The following is a 17940-nucleotide window of genomic DNA, read 5'->3' as shown; positions in this document are numbered from 1 at the left end:
CGGTAAGTTTTTACATAAAAACAATAATTACTTTCCATTTTATGCCTGCAGATTTTGTACTTTTTTTACACTGCGCAGTTGCTTTGTTTTGGTTCCGTAACGAACAGCACTGAAAATACGCCACACTTTTTATTCATTTGCCCAAAAACTTGAATGATTGAATAAAGCAGCATCATAGATCTAATTGGTTTGTGTTCCAATTTTTAGCCAATTCACTACACTCAAACCCCGATGGTTTGACACCAACTGTTGTCAAACGAACGGGGTCACGTTTTAGTTTGACACCCCTTTTACACGGAGTTCACACACACTACCAAACGTTTGTTTTGATAGTGTGCGTGAGCGCCGTGTAAAAAGTGACAGTTCGTCGCTTTTTAGTTTGACTTTGACCAACCAACGGGGTACAAACTAAAAAAGTGTCAAACGAAAAAGTGACCAACCACCGGGGGTTGAGTGTATCAAATTCAATTGTTTGGGCGATTGACTTTTTGGTAATTATTGACACCTTATTTTCATTCGGGTGGCTCAAGCTTTTCAAGTGATTTGATCATGAATTTGCCCCACTGTCTTGAACTATTCAAAGTGATGAGGAAAACACATGTAATTGATCTTAAGATCTACACAACACAAGCACTATTCAAAGTCAACGTGATTTTCCACTTGAATTTAATGTGTTTCACTGATTGATTTTAGCGTGACTTTTATCGATGGCTAGAAGCGAGGCTAGAACGAGTAGCACAAAAAACTCTCCCGTTTATCAACTGGCCGGCCGGCACAGTGGGAGCGTGCACGACTAGCAAGCGAGACCCTGTTTATCGCTTGTACGTACTATTATTTTTCAACACAATTTAAAATTCAAGTGTTTGGCTATTGAAATTATTTCATGGCCTATCACCGCAACTTCAAGTGTTTTGCAATTGATATTTGAGTGCTCTGTACAGCAGGGTCAGATCATGTGCGAAACACTTCGATGCGCTGTGGGAGTTTTGCTCAGTGAGCTGTTCTTTTGTGCTGGCGCCGTAATTGACAGCTCCCTTTTGTTCTGGTGCCAAAGTTGACAGCTTGTGTTGGAACGGTCCCTATGTAGGAGAACCAAACAGCACTTATTCTTCATACAAGCTGTGGAGAAAAACCTTTCGGTCCTGTCTTAATATTATAGAAAAAATCAAAGTGTACGACTCGGTGTACGTGTTTCTACAGACTTCAAAGTATATGCTTCCCTCGTGTTGAGTCTGTTTATTGAAATTTGAGTAAGTTTCGAGAGCAGTGTACAGTGTACATTTTCCCCACAAAATTCACCACCCGGGTCACCCGATGACATCACCACACCACCACCAGCGTTGCCACATGTACAGATTTATCTGTCATGGTACAGATTTTCAGCAAAGATCTGAGTACAGAATCTGTACGTACAGATGACAGATATTTGGGTCACCGTACTGATTTGTACAGATTTTCAGATAAAACAGATTCTTACTCAAAATGATATTATTGAATAGTTAAGTTATTGCAGTTATCTCAACATTTAAGAACTTTTCATTGATTAAATCTAGTTTAACTTTTGAAACATTTTGAAATGGATCAAGCTTATATTTTTTAACGATCTTAGATCCATTTATGCTAGAATATTTTGAACTAGGAGTCTCTCTTAATACTAACCCCCAGTACGCCGCGGGTAATTGGCTCCCTCCCACTAACATTTACACACAAGATCCTCTGTAGTTTTAGGTTTTTCTTAGGTTTAAGAAAACTGCATTTACAATAGCAGACTCATTGCTAACCAGGTTTCAGTACCGACAAGGACCTAATAAAAATAATTTATAGCATTTCGTTCTAATAAAGTTATAACATAATTTCCAGCATTTCCCATTCTTCTCAAAAATGATTTTGAAATTAAGGAGAACACAGGTAAAATAAAATCTAAAATACTTCAAAAATTTATTAAAAGTACTGAATCATACAGAAAATAATGAGTCATAAAGTTTATTGTATTTTTTTTATTAATTTGAGTATATTTTTAAATTATATGACAACAACATGATTTTTTTATATTCATAATCTTGCTTATTGCATTTAAAGCATTTTTTGCAAAAAAAAAGTTTGATAATAAAAATTATCTTTTTAGCATTCCATACTTTACATGCCCTAAATATGAAAAATATTTACAACCGCCTTGTAGTTGCCTGAATATTAAAAAATTTAATCCTCGTTTTTCAAAATATTATTATTTATTTCTTGAAAGGTAACGCCATTATCTCACATTAAACTATTTAATAAATGGAATCTGGTCAAAGTAAATTTTATTGAAAGTTTTCGATGAATCATGTTTTGTACCGTCAACTGTGTCAATCGGGACTGCAGTCTGTATGAATATGGAATACAGTCTAACTTAAATTATTTATTTCTTAAATTCCTGAATTCTTAAATTCCTGAATTCTTAAATTCCTGAATTCTTAAATTCCTCAATTCTTAAATTCCTGAATTCTTAAATTCTTAAATTCTTAAATTCTTAAATTCTTAAATTCTTAAATTCTTAAATTCTTAAATTCTTAAATTCTTAAATTCTTAAATTCTTGAATTCTTAAATTCTTAAATTCTTAAATTCTTAAATTTTAAATTCTTAAATTCTTAAATTCTTAAATTCTTAAATTCTTAAATTCTTAAATTCTTAAATTCTTAAATTCTTAAATTCTTAAATTCTTAAATTTTAAATTCTTAAATTTAAATTCTTAAATTCTTAAATTCTTAAATTCTTAAATTCTTAAATTCTTAAATTCTTAAATTTAAATTCTTAAATTTAAATTCTTAAATTCTTAAATTTAAATTCTTAAATTCTTAAATTCTTAAATTTTAAATTCTTAAATTCTTAAATTCTTAAATTCTTAAATTTAAATTCTTAAATTCTTAAATTCTTAAATTTAAATTCTTAAATTCTTAAATTCTTAAATTCTTAAATTTTAAATTCTTAAATTTAAATTTTAAATTTAAATTCTTAAATTCTTAAATTCTTAAATTCTTAAATTTAAATTCTTAAATTTTAAATTCTTAAATTTTAAATTCTTAAATTTAAATTCTTAAATTCTTAAATTTAAATTCTTAAATTCTTAAATTCTTAAATTCTTAAATTCTTAAATTCTTAAATTCTTAAATTCTTAAATTTTAAATTCTTAAATTCTTAAATTCTTAAATTCTTAAATTCTTAAATTTAAATTCTTAAATTCTTAAATTTTAAATTTAAATTCTTAAATTCTTAAATTCTTAAATTCTTAAATTCTTAAATTCTTAAATTCTTAAATTCTTAAATTCTTAAATTCTTAAATTCTTAAATTCTTAAATTCTTAAATTCTTAAATTCTTAAATTCTTAAATTCTTAAATTCTTAAATTCTTAAATTCTTAAATTCTTAAATTCTTAAATTCTTAAATTCTTAAATTTAAATTCTTAAATTCTTAAATTCTTAAATTCTTAAATTCTTAAATTCTTAAATTCTTAAATTCTTAAATTCTTAAATTCTTAAATTCTTAAATTCTTAAATTCTTAAATTCTTAAATTCTTAAATTCTTAAATTCTTAAATTTTAAATTCTTAAATTCTTAAATTCTTAAATTCTTAAATTCTTAAATTCTTAAATTCTTAAATTCTTAAATTCTTAAATTCTTAAATTCTTAAATTCTTAAATTCTTAAATTATTAAATTTATAAATGCTTTAATTCTTGAATTCTTAAATTCTTTGATATTTTTTAAATTTTAAATCTGGGTATGATTTGAAATTCTAGATTTTTATTTAGAATTTTATTTTTTTTGAATTATAATTTTGAATTTGAAGGATTTTGAATATATGATTTATTCAATTATATTATTTCAATTTTATCAATTTTTTATTATTAGAATTTTAAAGCTTTGAATTTGTTATTTTTAAATTTTGTTTTGTAGATATATTTCTTTTTATTTTTTTAATCTTAGATTTTTTTAGTTTTAATATTTGTATTTTTGAATCTGTGTGTTTATGGATTTTCTCTTTGGTTAACTTCAAAAAAAGCAAAATACAAAATCCTTCCTATTAATTTCAAGATTCTGCTTTTTGAGATTCGGCATCAAAAGGCAATTCGGAATTTTCAATATTATAATATCGATTACAAAATTATTGATACATTTATGACTTTCAGTTGCAATAAAATAAACAAATTCTGAATATTTAAGTTTTTTCACTAGAACTTTTGCAAACAAACATCGTGCGAAGGAACGTCACGCGAAGGAACGTCACGCGAAGAAACATCTTTCCTTGGCTGTTTCTTGGGTGTTTTTTATATGGAGTTTTGCGTTCCTTCCGAGCTGCATAATGTTGTCATAAGATTGTTCAAAATGCATGTTAAAAAAAAGTTATTTACAAAAAATATACCGTACAGATAATGGTACAGATATTCGCCATGCTTGGTGCAGATAAGACAGATTTTTGGACCCTCTGATACAGACGAGCATGTGGTAACACTGACCACCACAGCCAACCAGCGCCGATTTTCTCATTCAAAAGTTTCCGCTCTTTCATTCAGTCGTCCGTCAGCAAACATCCAGCGCGCTGCAGCCCAGGAAGAGGTTTGTGTGGTGCTGCGGGTTTTTGTGTTGATTTTTGCCAAGCTGCTGGCCTTCGCGAATTTCTTTACTTCTTTTTTTGTGTGTCTTTCCCGTCTGTCCGGATCCGGATTTCGTCGGTTTTCTCGTAATTGGCGTCATCCGGCGCGGCTTTTCGTGTAAATTTGGTGATCAGTGGTGAAGTTTTTCTTTTTCAAAGACGCTTGTTTGTGTTGTGATTGTGTGAGAAGGAAAATTGCAAGCGAAGATCTCATGGGACAGAAGTGGAGACCAGCCGGAACGGGACAAAACGCGTGAAAGTGGGCTCTTCAAGTTGGGGCCACAGATGGTTAGGAAAGGAAGAAAAATAAATAAACTTAAACAAAAAAGAAGCCATTCTAAAATTAGTTCACGCTTGAGTGACTGAATTTTGCTGCTGCTCGTTTCGCTCTCGTGCATACTTCCAGAAGGAACCGCTCCTTCCTTGCTCTAGGAGCTTAAAATGGTGTTGGTGGTGGAAGCAATCGGTGCGGATCGGCGGACGACCGATCGGACGGAACTAGAACAGCCCTGACTCTACGCTGTCGGCGAACAGACGGTTTGTGCAAGTATTTGAAGGGGAATAATACAACAACACGCTTGTACCAACAATAAACGATGGACGGAGCGCGAGACCCGAGTGGGGAGAGATTTCAAATTTTGATGTTGCTAAAATGATGGTTATTTTTTTTATATTGAATTTGATTGAATTAATTTGATTTTGCATCTTAAATTAATCTCAAAATGTTATATGACTTATGTGCCTAATATTTTCCTATAATCATATTTTTATCTAAATTGCACAGTGCAAACTTAGAGTCATAGTCTGGTACACTACAAATTTTACTGCATACTTATTTTCACATAATATAGCATTTTTAAACAAATTAAATGATAATGGTATCGTTCTATAGTAGAAAATGCCAAAAACAAGCAAACAAATGAAAAAAAAAGAACAATATTAATCAAAAGAAGTAAAGTTTTTCGGAGAATAAAAATTACACCTCCTGAACACGGGAAAAATGACCCCAGAAACATTGGCAAAGTCACATGAAACAAGTCACACTTCCAACCTTATAATTTTCTTAAATTTCAAGGATTCTTCTTTCCAATGCTTTTTAAAAATCAATTGGTTGAAAAATAGATTTTTCGATAATTTTTAGATCGATGCCAGTCTAAAGGCGGAGTTGGGTTGTAGAGGGTTAAAGTATTTTTTTTTCTATTTAAAGAAATTTGTTATTTGCCTTTCAAAGAACGAAAATATCTGGAGCTACACAAGAAAATGGCGGTAAAGGATTTGGCAGTTTGAACTGTTTTGCTAATTCTCAGACTTCAAACACTGCGGGTTTTGTAAAATAATGACCTGTTGTCTCGGAATTTGCTAAGTAGTTCCAGCCGTCAAAATGCTTATGCGCCTTTTTAAAATGTTGCTCAAAGTACATATTTTTAGGTTTTACCTAGTAATGCCTCATTTTTAATCGACGATATTTTATAAACTATTAATACGATATTCATTGTTTAAAAATGAAACCTTTGTGAAATTTTCTTTTTTTTCAGATTTAAAAAAATATTCAAATTTCTAGTGTATTTGGTAATAAATAAAAACTGTTTAAAAAATAAAGACCTAGCCGAAATAAAAACGTACCTCATGTACTATAGCTCCAAAGTTGTCCACTAAAAGAATTAAAATATCGAAGGGGTAATGTTTTTTTTTTCGTGTACACTCACCCCTCTCAGTTTACATATCTGCCAAAGTTCAAAAAATCATAGGAAATCGATAATTGAACATAATGATTTGCTTTTGCCTTCATGAGAAATCTTTCCTTGAGATCTTTCGATTGATGTATTGACCCGCTGTAAATTTTTACGTTTTTTATCAAATTTTGAAAGAAAAACATTGACCCACGAAATCCACAAATTCGGAACACTTTTTTCTTCCAGATGTAAACAAACTTTGGTTCTCTCCAGGAGTACTGTTGACAAAATAATGACGTCACACACTAAATCCAACGAAACTCAAGCTTAGCTTGCTAAAACTTAAAATTTTGATTGAAAAAACTCGTACAATCAGTCGGAACCTATTCAGGATATATTGAAAAAAATATGTTGGTATTTGTAACGACACATCAACAATAATATATTCATAAATCTATTGATATTTAGATTATTTTTTCACAGTGGCATGACTGTATCACAGTATAAAATATTTGGAGACTTTTTTAAGGCTGTTGCTATTTTTTTTTTTTTCAAAGTTTTAATAAATGAATTACTGAGACTAGTTCTAAAAAAGTTACCTAAAAATGGCTATAACTTGAAAACGGTGCACAAAATCAAAATTTCACTCAAGTACTTTTTGATTGCTTATTTGATTTTACATCGAAAAATGAAGTTGAAAAATTGTTGCGACCAGTATTTCGATTTTTTTAAATCAGTATTGATTCAAAAATTCATAACTCGGTCGAAGATATTTTGCCCATTCTGTTAATTTCTGAAAGGTTGGCATTTTCTGTCCCCTTAAACATATCAGAAAATGAAAAAAAATAATAAAAATATTGTTTTATGCAAATTAAGTTTCAGTTTCAAAAAGTGAAATTAAAAATCACCAATTTTTTTAACCGTGTATCATTTTTTTCAGTGTAGTCCTTATCTATACCTACAACTTTGCCAAAGACACCAAATCGATCAAAAAATTCCTTCAAAAGATACAGATGTTTCAGCTGGATTAAAATGTACAAAAAAAAATGAAAGGCCGAGATCTCAGAGAATTGCTTAGTTTAAGCACATTTCATTTTTTTTCATTAAAATTCTAAATTAAATGTTCAAAAGGTCCTATCTGCATAGGAAACCCATGACTCAAATTTTCTCTAGAAATGTTGAAAATCTGGCGTGTAATTTCTTTTCTTTTGTCCTCCCTCGATCTGATCCAGACATTTTTTTTATATTAGCATCGGCCTTAAAAAAATTAAATTAGGCATGAAATTTGAATATAGTAATTAGCCCCAAAATATATAAAGTTGCTCAGAACAAAAAGTATATGAGATTTCCCAAAAGAGTACTAAAAATTGGGCATAACTATAAGAATGTTGCAAAGGTTTTTGCCTTAAATTAAAAAAAGCTTATATTTTAATTTTTTTTTATTTTTTGCTTCTCCCTCAATTTTAAGCAGCGTCGAGAATCCAAACTTTAAATCAAATTTGTACCAGCCTTAGTAACAAAAATTATATTTTTTTTTTCATTTAGAACAAAAGATTCCATTTTAAATTTTTGTGTGTTGGTATGAACATCATGGCTGTGCAACGTCATCAGCTTTGTAGAATATTGATGGACTCTAAAAAAGAAAAACGCAAAGCAACTAAAAACAAGCAATTTTCAAATGAAATGCCTTTCTGGGTAATTGAAGATTCGAAAAGTACATTAATTTTCCCTTCTAAGGACATGTCCCAAATGTTTTAACGGTAACGAAAATTGACAGAAGTTTTACAGCTATTTTTGCGATGATAAATAGATGTTTTTTTTTTGTGAATTTTGAGTAACCGGGCATCATCACTATTTCAGGCTGCAAATTATTGAAAAACACGAGTTTTTTTTCGAATGTTCAAAAATTAAAGGGGTTTTCTGCCCATCCATTAGGAGATATCGAAAAATGGATCTCGGATTCGTGATCGGGGACCAATATTACCCCTTAGGACAAAGTTTCACGCAAAGCAAACTTGTTGGTGGTGGTGCAACTTTTTTCGATTTCGTTTGGGTTGGCAGAGAAAAACACATTTTAAAATTTTACACACTTAAGAAAGACTGCATTTTTTCTTGTATGCTACCATTTTTAATCTCTGAAAAAAATCGCTCGTTTTTTAACTCCATTTCTTACATTTTTTTTTTCAAAACAAAGACAAAAATCACCATTTCCTTACATCTCCCTGCTCGGGAGCTTCTCTCCTCTCTACTGTCGAACCTGCTTGTGTCTGTCGGCCCGCAAGCCAATTCGCGCCGCCAATTGCTTCTGACCTGACGTAAAAGTTCCCCCCTCTCAAGCCAACGGGGAGGCAACGAGAGAGACCAAACGAACTGAGGACGTTGTGTGTACAACCGAAGAAGGCAAATAACTCGGTGTATGATATCATCCAGGCAGCACCAGGGTTCGGTTTTGTGAAAATTGTGTTTTTTTTTCTTTCTTGCTCATCATCACCCCAACAGCAGCAGCAGCAGATTGGCAATAAGTGTAACAACAAAATCGTCGAAAAGAAAATTGGCGGAGCAATTGATGATAGTGGTGGCATGTGAGAAAGCGAAACGAGTGAAAAAAAGAGTGACTTTTGAGGTCAGTGAAAATGTTGTTTTTTTTCGGTTTGGTGATTTGAGAAGCGTTTCGTAAAAAAAAAGGAGAGTGAGAGGTGAAATAAATTCAAATAAAAAAGGAAAAGTGCTTTTGGATTTTTCGAAAGGATCAGGATCAGAACGACAACCAACAGCAGCAGCAAGCCGGATTGTTCCACGGATTATGAGCTCAAGCCGATTGCCGAAATTTCTGAAACCGGGTAAGTTTGGGGAGAGCTGGAGAATGAATGTTTAGGAGGGATAACCGTTTGAATTGCAATTATTGAGGTTGTGACACTATTTAGAGCAAATATTTGCGCGTCACGTGCGGTTATCATGTTAGATGGGGACTAACATTTGAATGTGGCTTATTGTAAATTTAAAATTATCATTTAAAATGCGCAAATCTTTGCATCAAAACAACAGTTGCGAATTAACCACTTTGTCGCTTACAAAATTGCACATTTTCAATTATTCAGGCAGACATATGCAAAAAGAACATGCTGCAGTGAATCCAATTTGAATCCATTAGTTAGCATTTGCTTAACAAGTTTATGTCCCCTCTGGCCTGGCCTGGATGCCAGCCTTCTAACTCGGTTGGCAAACGTTTCGCTGGAGAGTGCGATTTTTAGTTGTGCTGTTGCTGAGTGTGGTTTGATTTGTTTTTTTTTTTTGTTTTATTCTGAAAACATTGCTAAATTTGATTGCAGTTGTTGCGACGTTGTAGCTGCCGTTCACAAAAAACTTTCAGAATAAAACAAAATATTTTCACAGATACCATTGTCTTTGTATTTTTTTTCTAATAGCTTCATTTTTATTAAACTAACTTCAATGTTCTCAGTCTATCTTATCGCCAATAACAGACGATATCATTTTTAACATCATCCTAAAATTTTTTAATTCACTAAAAATCAGGGATGGTATAATCGCGAGAATATCATTTTCGCTAGCGAACTTTCTTCGCCCGCAAGGAGGAGGAGGTGAATCACGCAAAAGAAAATCGCTTCCTAAGTTTTCGAAAAAAAATCAATCAGTTGAAGATTTTTTGGGAATCTTATTGTTAAAAAAATCAAAATCAAATTATTCGCTCTACAGCATTGCCTTGGCGTTCTCGATTGCGAGATTCGACCGGGGCCAACATTTGCTTCCCCGTTCCCCTAAAAATGCCACCGGGACCGTCTGGGATCGAACCCAAGCCGACTGGGTGAGAGGCAACCACGCTTACCCCTACACCACGGTTCTCGGCAATTCCCGGTTTACAAACATCATTTATTTACGAATAGTGAATAGTATGTGCAATCGATGTTCTGTCGAATAATCTAGATGATGAGTTTTTGAGTTTCTTTTTATCGATCATTTGTGCGCGAGAGAGGAGAGCCATGCTCTCTTTGTATTTTTTCTCTTGATGTACGTCAGAAGATTTTCTTTTGATAAAGATTCTTCCATCACTGCTAAGAATATATTTTGTGAAAATCTAGTTAGTTTCAAAGTAAAAAATACTCAAATAATTTACAATATGGGTATTAAACTAAGCGAAATTTGGTACAGGGACGTGGCGTGCACGAGTGGAAAAGTGCTGAGTAATCGTCTAAAAATAGACGGCGTCCTATCTCGCCCAGCAAAATGAAGTCGATAAAGTAGTCGGTTTCGATGAGGAAAAGTGGAAAACGTGGTCTAAAAATAGCGACGCTATCCCCCTTTGGCGTCATCCATAAAGTATGTCACGCTAAAATCGGCCAAAGTTGTAGGTATGGATACGGACTACACTGGAAAAAAATGATACACGGTAAAAAAATATTTGGTAATTTTTTATTTAACTATTTTTCACTAAAACTTGATAAGCACTATTTTTAATTTTTGTGCAAAAAATCTTTGAGCGATTTATGAATTTTTGAATCAATACTGATTTTTTCAAAAAATCGAGAAATTGGTCGCAAAAAATTTTCAACTTCATTTTTCGATGTAAAATCAAATTTGCAATCAAAAAGTACTTTAGTGAAGTTTTGATAAAATGCACCGTTTTCAAGTTAAATCCATTTCAGGTGACTTTTTTTGAAAATTCTCGCAGTTTTTCATTTTTTTTAAACTAGTGCACATGTTTGTCCACTTAAAAAAAAAATCAATTGTTTAAAAGCTGAGAAAATTCTTTATATTTTGCACTTTTGAACTTTGTTGATACGACCCTTAGTTGTTGAGATATTGCCATGCAAAGGTTTAAAAAAAAGAAAATTGATGTTTTCTAAGTTCCACCCAAACAACCCTGCATTTTCTAACGTCGATATTTCAGCAACTAGTGGTTTGATTTGCAATGTTAAAATATGAAACAATCTTGAAATTTTCCGATCTTTTCAAAAACAATATTTTATTTTTTTTAAACCAAGACTAACATTTTGAAAGGGCCAAACAATCAATATTACGTCCTTTTAAAATGTTAGTCTTGGTTTAAAAATCTTGAAACACGGACTTCCCTATCCCCCTAGAGTGTGACGTACTTTATAGATGACGCCTATGCATTTCTACTTTATAGCAAAGTTTTTTTTGAAAAAAAAAACAGAACAAAATCACAAAATACCGTATTTTTCCAAAATACTTAAATTTATACAATATGGATATCAAAACTAAAATGTTCACACAAAACCCATTTTTTTTTTTTGAAAATACTCAAATTTGCAATATAAGCTTCATAAACAAATTTGCTTCTTTTGCGTTGCAAATTATTAAAATCTGGATATTTTCAAAAATTATGATATTTTGTGAAAATTTTAGTTTTTTACAAAATACAAATAAGACAAATATGCATTCAAATTTTTGCATCGTACCCATATTAAACATTTTTAAAATTTGAGTTTTTTTCGAAAAAATCGGTATTTTGTGAAAATTTTAGTATTTTCAAACAAAAACTCTATTGAGTGAAAGCGCATAGAAATTTCTGCTTCGTTTGATACATATATTGCTTATTTTGAATATTTGAGTTTTTTTCGAAAAATACGGTATTTTTTGATAAAGTCATTTATTTAAAAAAAAACTGAGTTTCAATATTGTAAATAATGAAAATTGTAGTACATTTCAAAAAATGCGTGAAAATTCTAGTATTTTATAAAAAAACGTCTAATGTGAAAATGCATAACAAATTAAGATCCGTTTGATACCCACGAAGCAAATGATAAAATTGGAGTATTTTTGGAAAAATATGTTATTTTGTGAAAATCTTAGTTTTTTTAACAAATGATTAAAATTTGAGATTTAAAAAAAAATCGGCATATTGTGAAAATTTAGTATTTTCCAAAATAAAACACGAATAAGGCGTAATATTGAATGTTTGGCCCTTTTGAAATGTTAGTCTCGGCTTAAAATTTTTGAAAATATTCTTTTCGAAAAGATCGGAAAATTTCACGAATGTTTCATATTTTAACATTGAAAATCAGACGATTAGTTGCTGAGATATGGACATTAGAAAACTTTATCAAAATTTCACTAGAGTACTTTTTGATTGCAAATTTGATTTTACATCGAAAAATGAAGTTGAAAAATTTTGCGACCAATTTTTCGATTTTTTGGAAAAATCAGTATTGATTCAAAAATTCATAACTCGCTCAAAGATTTTTTGCACAACCTGAAAATTTCTGAAAAGTTGCCTTTGATGTCCTCTAAAACATATATAAAAAAAAAATAAAATAAAAATAGTGTTTTTTGCAAATCATGTTTTAGTGGCAAAAAGTTAAATAAATAATCACCAAATTTTTTTTACCATGCATCATTTTTTTTCAGTGTAGTCCATATCCATACCTACAACTTTGCCAAAGACACCAAATCGATCAAAAAATTCCTTCAAAAGATACAGATTTTTGAATTTTCATACATCATTTTTGTATGGCCAGCTGCCAAATTTGTATGGAAAATTATATGGACAAACTAATGATGCATCTTTGGGCATACCGAAGGCACCAAAAAAGTTTCAGTCGGATTAAAAAATACAAAAATAAAAATTTAAGAAAAAGACCGATTTCGTAGAGAATTGCTCAGGTGTATAATGCATTTTAAAACACTTGTTTCATTCAAATGTTGAAACCATGGTTTGTAAATTCAATTTTTAAACTTTTTTTTATTTTTTTTGCCCACCAAGGGGAGGGGGGGGGACTTAAGTTAGAGTTGAGGGACATAAACATTTTCATAAAAAAAACTTGGTGAAGGCGTTAAAAATCTCACAGGAATAGTTGAATTAAGTCGGTTAGCGAGCTAATAGAAATGAGTTATCGTCCACTATCGTCGATAAGATTATCGCCGATAGAATTATAGTTATCGTCTCAACGATAACGATAGAACTATTGTTATCGTTATCGAGTCTCGGTAATTGTATCGTTAACAACCTTGATTGATCATGATGATATGTAGAAATGTTTTATTTTTTATCATGTCAATATAAGATGATAAGTGTTTCTGCGTTGCATTTATTAATTATTGCAAAATATTTTGTAAATTCAACAAAGTTATTTAGTTATTTATTTTCAAGTTTTTAGGTGCGAAGAATGTAAACCGAGTGGCTTGTAGTCAAACTGAAATAAACAAGGAATGAAAAAAAATCTGGAACGCAAGATATAGTTTTCAGCAAATTTATATTTTTTTTAACTGTTGACGAAAATACAACCTAAGCGTCGTTCCTACCTAAGATAGCGCTTTAGAATGTCATGGAATTAAAAAACTTATTTAATAAGTTTTTGAAATTAAAAGTTTTACTATTATTCAATTCAATTCAGTTAGTATTTTTATTAAAATTGAGCAGTTCAGTTCCAGAACGTTTCATTTGCAATTCAAAGATTTAGTGAACCTTTCAACTGAGATCAATTCATAAGCCTTTGCAGGGAGGGCACATATTTCAAAATTTAGATTTTGCTTGCTGAGTGCTCTTTAAGGGAAAATATTGACAAAAACCCCTACATTCTATCTGACATTCAATTACTGTTTCAAATAAGCGTTTTCGTCTGATATCAAGTAATCATAAGTTTTTTGAATAAATATAATCTGTATAAACGCTACAAAAAAAGCACACCAAATGTGTTTCAAACCTTTAAAGATGGAATTTTTCTGCAATTTATTCAAAACTCTCCTACCGAAGGCCAGTCAAAACTGATCATTCGCCGGTCAACGCTCAGCAAACGAAAACGTTACTCATGAAGTCGTCCGAGATAGAAGTCGAAGCGAATCACGCCACAATCTCGCGACTCAGGTCGGCGGTCGAAGCACTCGTATCGGGTTGACAAACGTTTGAAAAGAGGGTATATTTTCAAATTTTGATGGCTTTGAGGAAAGTTAGAGTAAGATATGATTTGCTTTAAAATTATATTATTTTTTAGCGGTGAAAAAATCCGATTGGTTCCTTTCAAATGTTACACCAGAAGTGTTATCGTACGCTATCGCGCGTGTTGAATTACAACTATTGGGTGTATTTTTTTTTTCGCACACAGACGTTTTCTATGTACTTGTACACAGAACTTAACATGCATCATACCCTACGGTGAACGTAGACGCACAGCTTTTTTTCTCACTCTTTCTTCATGGGTTTTGGTTTGATTGTTAAAGGAGTCGGTTTTCTCTGCGGTTTGCAAATTTTCAAGATTCTTTTTTTCTGTGGCCGCTATCAACACTCTACCCCCTTGAAGTGTTTCAAGGAAAACCCTCAAAGTCGTTATTAGAAAGTTGAATCACTCTGAATAGTTACTACTACCAGATAATATAAGTTTTTTCTCTTCATTTTCCCGTGCTAACTGGTGATTGATTCCACAGTAATTGTACGTACGTGTCACGAATTCGTTGCACGTTCTACACAGGTAGTAGCGGCAGTGTCAAGTAAATTGAATTTAGTTGTTTGATTTTTCTAACCTTGGCCTCTGCAAGCGGGTTGATTTCCATCGTCATCGAACTCCATCAGTTTGATTCAAATCACGCAAACGTGGCGCCATCAGGAAATTGGCAAATTGGTCACCAAGTTGGATGAACTTTGTCACACACCGGTTGAATATTTCGCTCCGCTCTTGGTCGATGGTGGTTGAGTGTTATTTTTTTTAAAGGTGGCCAGTGTTGTTTGACTCAAATATTGCGTTATCAGCGGGAAAAAATACATAGCTATCTGTGCTGGATTGTGTCATTTTGAATGGAAAATCAGGGATTCTAAGTTGAAAAGTTTAATTTCAACTGTTAATTCAATTTGTTAAAAAACAAATAGCAAATCTAATAAAATTTTGATACAGTCCATAAATTCTAAAAACAAAATTATACACAGTAATAAAATGTATAAATTTGGAAGGTTGAATATTACCTCTTTTATTAAGTGATTTTACCTCAATTTAGACTGAAAAATTGACATTACACCAGAAAAGTGGTAAATTTACACATTTTCAGAGGTAAAATTATACATTTTTTTTCTAACTGACATAAAAGATGTACCCCTTTCCAGATGTACTATTACCATATTTCTTTTTACTTTGTAGTTTTTTGACAGATATATTCTTAATATCGAATTAAAAAAAATAGTGAAGGTTTTTCGCAAACTTGTTTGAATATCGGAAATCAATGTAAAATGTCAAGTTATAAATAAAATATTATTAATTTTGTTCAATTCAAAGAAAATAAGGAAAATCAATATTGCTGGCTGAAAATCTAAGATTTTTTTGAAATAGAATACCTAAGACTGCATTAGAATTTTAACATCAAATGGCAATTTCACGTTAATATTTTTTTTTGCAATAATAAAATTAAACAAAATGAGTTAGCTTCGAATACTTTTTTCATAATTTCTGATGTGAATATTCACATATAATATTTTTTTATTAGGTTTTTTTCTGAGGTCTTCCGTTTTTTCTGCTTTACGCACACAGAAAAAAAAATCATGGTAATATTACATCTGGGAAGGGGTACATCTTTTATGTCAGAAAAACTAACTTAATCCACCTATGTGGTTGGTGCCTTCCTCACTCTTTTCCAACAATGGGTGATATGTGATATGATGGGTTTGGACACAAATTTCGTCTAATTTCGTTAAGTTCCGGAACACAAAAAAAACACACATATCACTCAAGGGCTCATAAGTTGCATCATAAGTGGTCAGAACTCGAGATAGGGTTGCCAGATCTTCAATGTTTTAGACTCGGCCTTTCAATCACCTTACCAACGATGGGTCGGATGATGGATCCGGACATTGTTTACATACATTTAAGTGAGATCCGGCTACAAAAAAATGCATAAATATCACTTAAGTGGTCAGAACTTCAGACAAGGTTGCCAGATCTTCAATATTTTAGACTCGTTGGAAAGGTCTTTCGATTACCTAACCAACGATGGATCGGATGATGGATCCGGACATTGTTTACATACATTTAAGTGAGATCCAGATACAAAAAAGTGCATAAATATCACTTAAGTGGTCAGAACTTCAGACAAGGTTGCCAGATCTTCAATATTTTAGACTCGTTGGAAAGGTCTTTTGACTATCTAACCAACGATGGATCGGATGATGGATCCGGACATTGTTTACATACATTTAAGTGAGATCCGGCTACAAAAAATAGTGCATAAATATCACTTAAGTGGTCAGAACTCGAGACAAGGTTGCCAGATCATTAATATTTTAGACTCTTTGAAAAAGTCTTTCGATTACCCAACCAACGATGGGTCGGATGATGGATCCGGACATTGTTTACATACATTTAAGTGAGATCCGGCTACAAAAAAGTGCATAAATATCACTTAAGTGGTCAGAACTCGAGACAAGGTTGCCAGATCATTAATATTTTAGACTCTTTGAAAAAGTCTTTCGATTACCCAACCAACGATGGGTCGGATGATGGATCCGGACATTGTTTACATACATTTAAGTGAGATCCGGCTACAAAAATAGTGCATAAATATCACTTAAGTGGTCAGAACTCGAGACAAGGTTGCCAGATCATTAATATTTTAGACTCTTTGAAAAAGTCTTTCGATTACCCAACCAACGATGGGTCGGATGATGGATCCGGACATTGTTTACATACATTTAAGTGAGATCCGGCTACAAAAAAGTGCATAAATATCACTTAAGTGGTCAGAACTCGAGACAAGGTTGCCAGATCATTAATATTTTAGACTCTTTGAAAAAGTCTTTCGATTACCCAACCAACGATGGGTCGGATGATGGATCCGGACATTGTTTACATACATTTAAGTGAGATCCGGCTACAAAAAAGTGCATAAATATCACTTAAGTGGTCAGAACTCGAGACAGGGTTGCCAGATTATCAATGTTGTAGACTCGTTGGAAAGGTCTTTTGATTACCTTACCAACGATGGGTCGGATGATGGATCCGGACATTGTTTACATACATTTAAGTGAGTTCCAGCTACAAAAAAGTACATAAATATCACTTAAGTGGTCAGAACTCGAGACAGGGTTGCCAGATCTTCAATGTTTTATACTCGTTGGAAAGGTCTTTTGATTTCCTAACCAACGATGGGTCGGATGATGGATCCGGACATTGTTTACATACATTTAAGCGAGATCCGGCTACAAAAATAGTGCATAAATATCACTTAAGTGGTCAGAACACGAGACAGGGTTGCCAGATTATCAATGTTGTAGACTCGTTGGAAAGGTCTTTCGATTACCTAACTAACGATGGTTCGGATGATGGATCTGGACCTTGTTTACATACATTTAAGTGAGATCCGGCTACAAAAAATTACATAAATATCACTTAAGTGGTTATAACTCGAGACAGGGTTGCCAGATTATCAATGTTTTGGACTCGTTGGAAAGGTCTTTCAATTACCTAACTAACGATGTATAGCATGATGATGTTTGGTTCAGTTTACAGCCATTTAGTCAACTTCCAAAAATATGCGAAAACACATTTTATTATACATAACTTTTGAACTACTTATCGAAACTTCAAACAATTCAATAGCACAGTATGGGACCCTAAACCAAGTCGAATGCAACTGGTTTGGTCAAAATCGGTTCAGCCAGTGCTGAGAAAATTGCGTGACAT

General features: G+C 32.1%; 1 protein-coding gene across 8 annotated transcripts in view; it reads left to right on the top strand.

Annotated features, from left to right (window-relative positions):
* The first annotated feature begins 4440 nt into the window (after positions 1-4440).
* The window catches only part of LOC6051246 (probable ATP-dependent RNA helicase DHX35), a 52795-nt gene continuing 39295 nt past the window's right edge, over positions 4441-17940 (top strand). Inside the window, exons 1-2 of one of the 8 annotated variants that reach the window (XM_038258087.1) lie at positions 4441-4591; positions 8804-9141. In XM_038258087.1, the coding sequence (XP_038114015.1) occupies positions 9105-9141 (37 nt within the window). In that variant the 5' untranslated portion in view covers positions 4441-4591; positions 8804-9104. The other 7 variants (XM_038258088.1, XM_038258094.1, XM_038258090.1 and 4 more) reach the window with 7 other exon arrangements.

The sequence above is a fragment of the Culex quinquefasciatus genome, chromosome 2 (genome assembly GCF_015732765.1).
Source record: "Culex quinquefasciatus strain JHB chromosome 2, VPISU_Cqui_1.0_pri_paternal, whole genome shotgun sequence".
In the NCBI taxonomy this organism is placed as follows: Eukaryota; Metazoa; Arthropoda; class Insecta; order Diptera; family Culicidae; genus Culex; species Culex quinquefasciatus.
The sequence above is the reverse complement of the archived record's forward strand: the minus strand, read 5'-3'. Positions and strand labels throughout refer to the sequence as shown.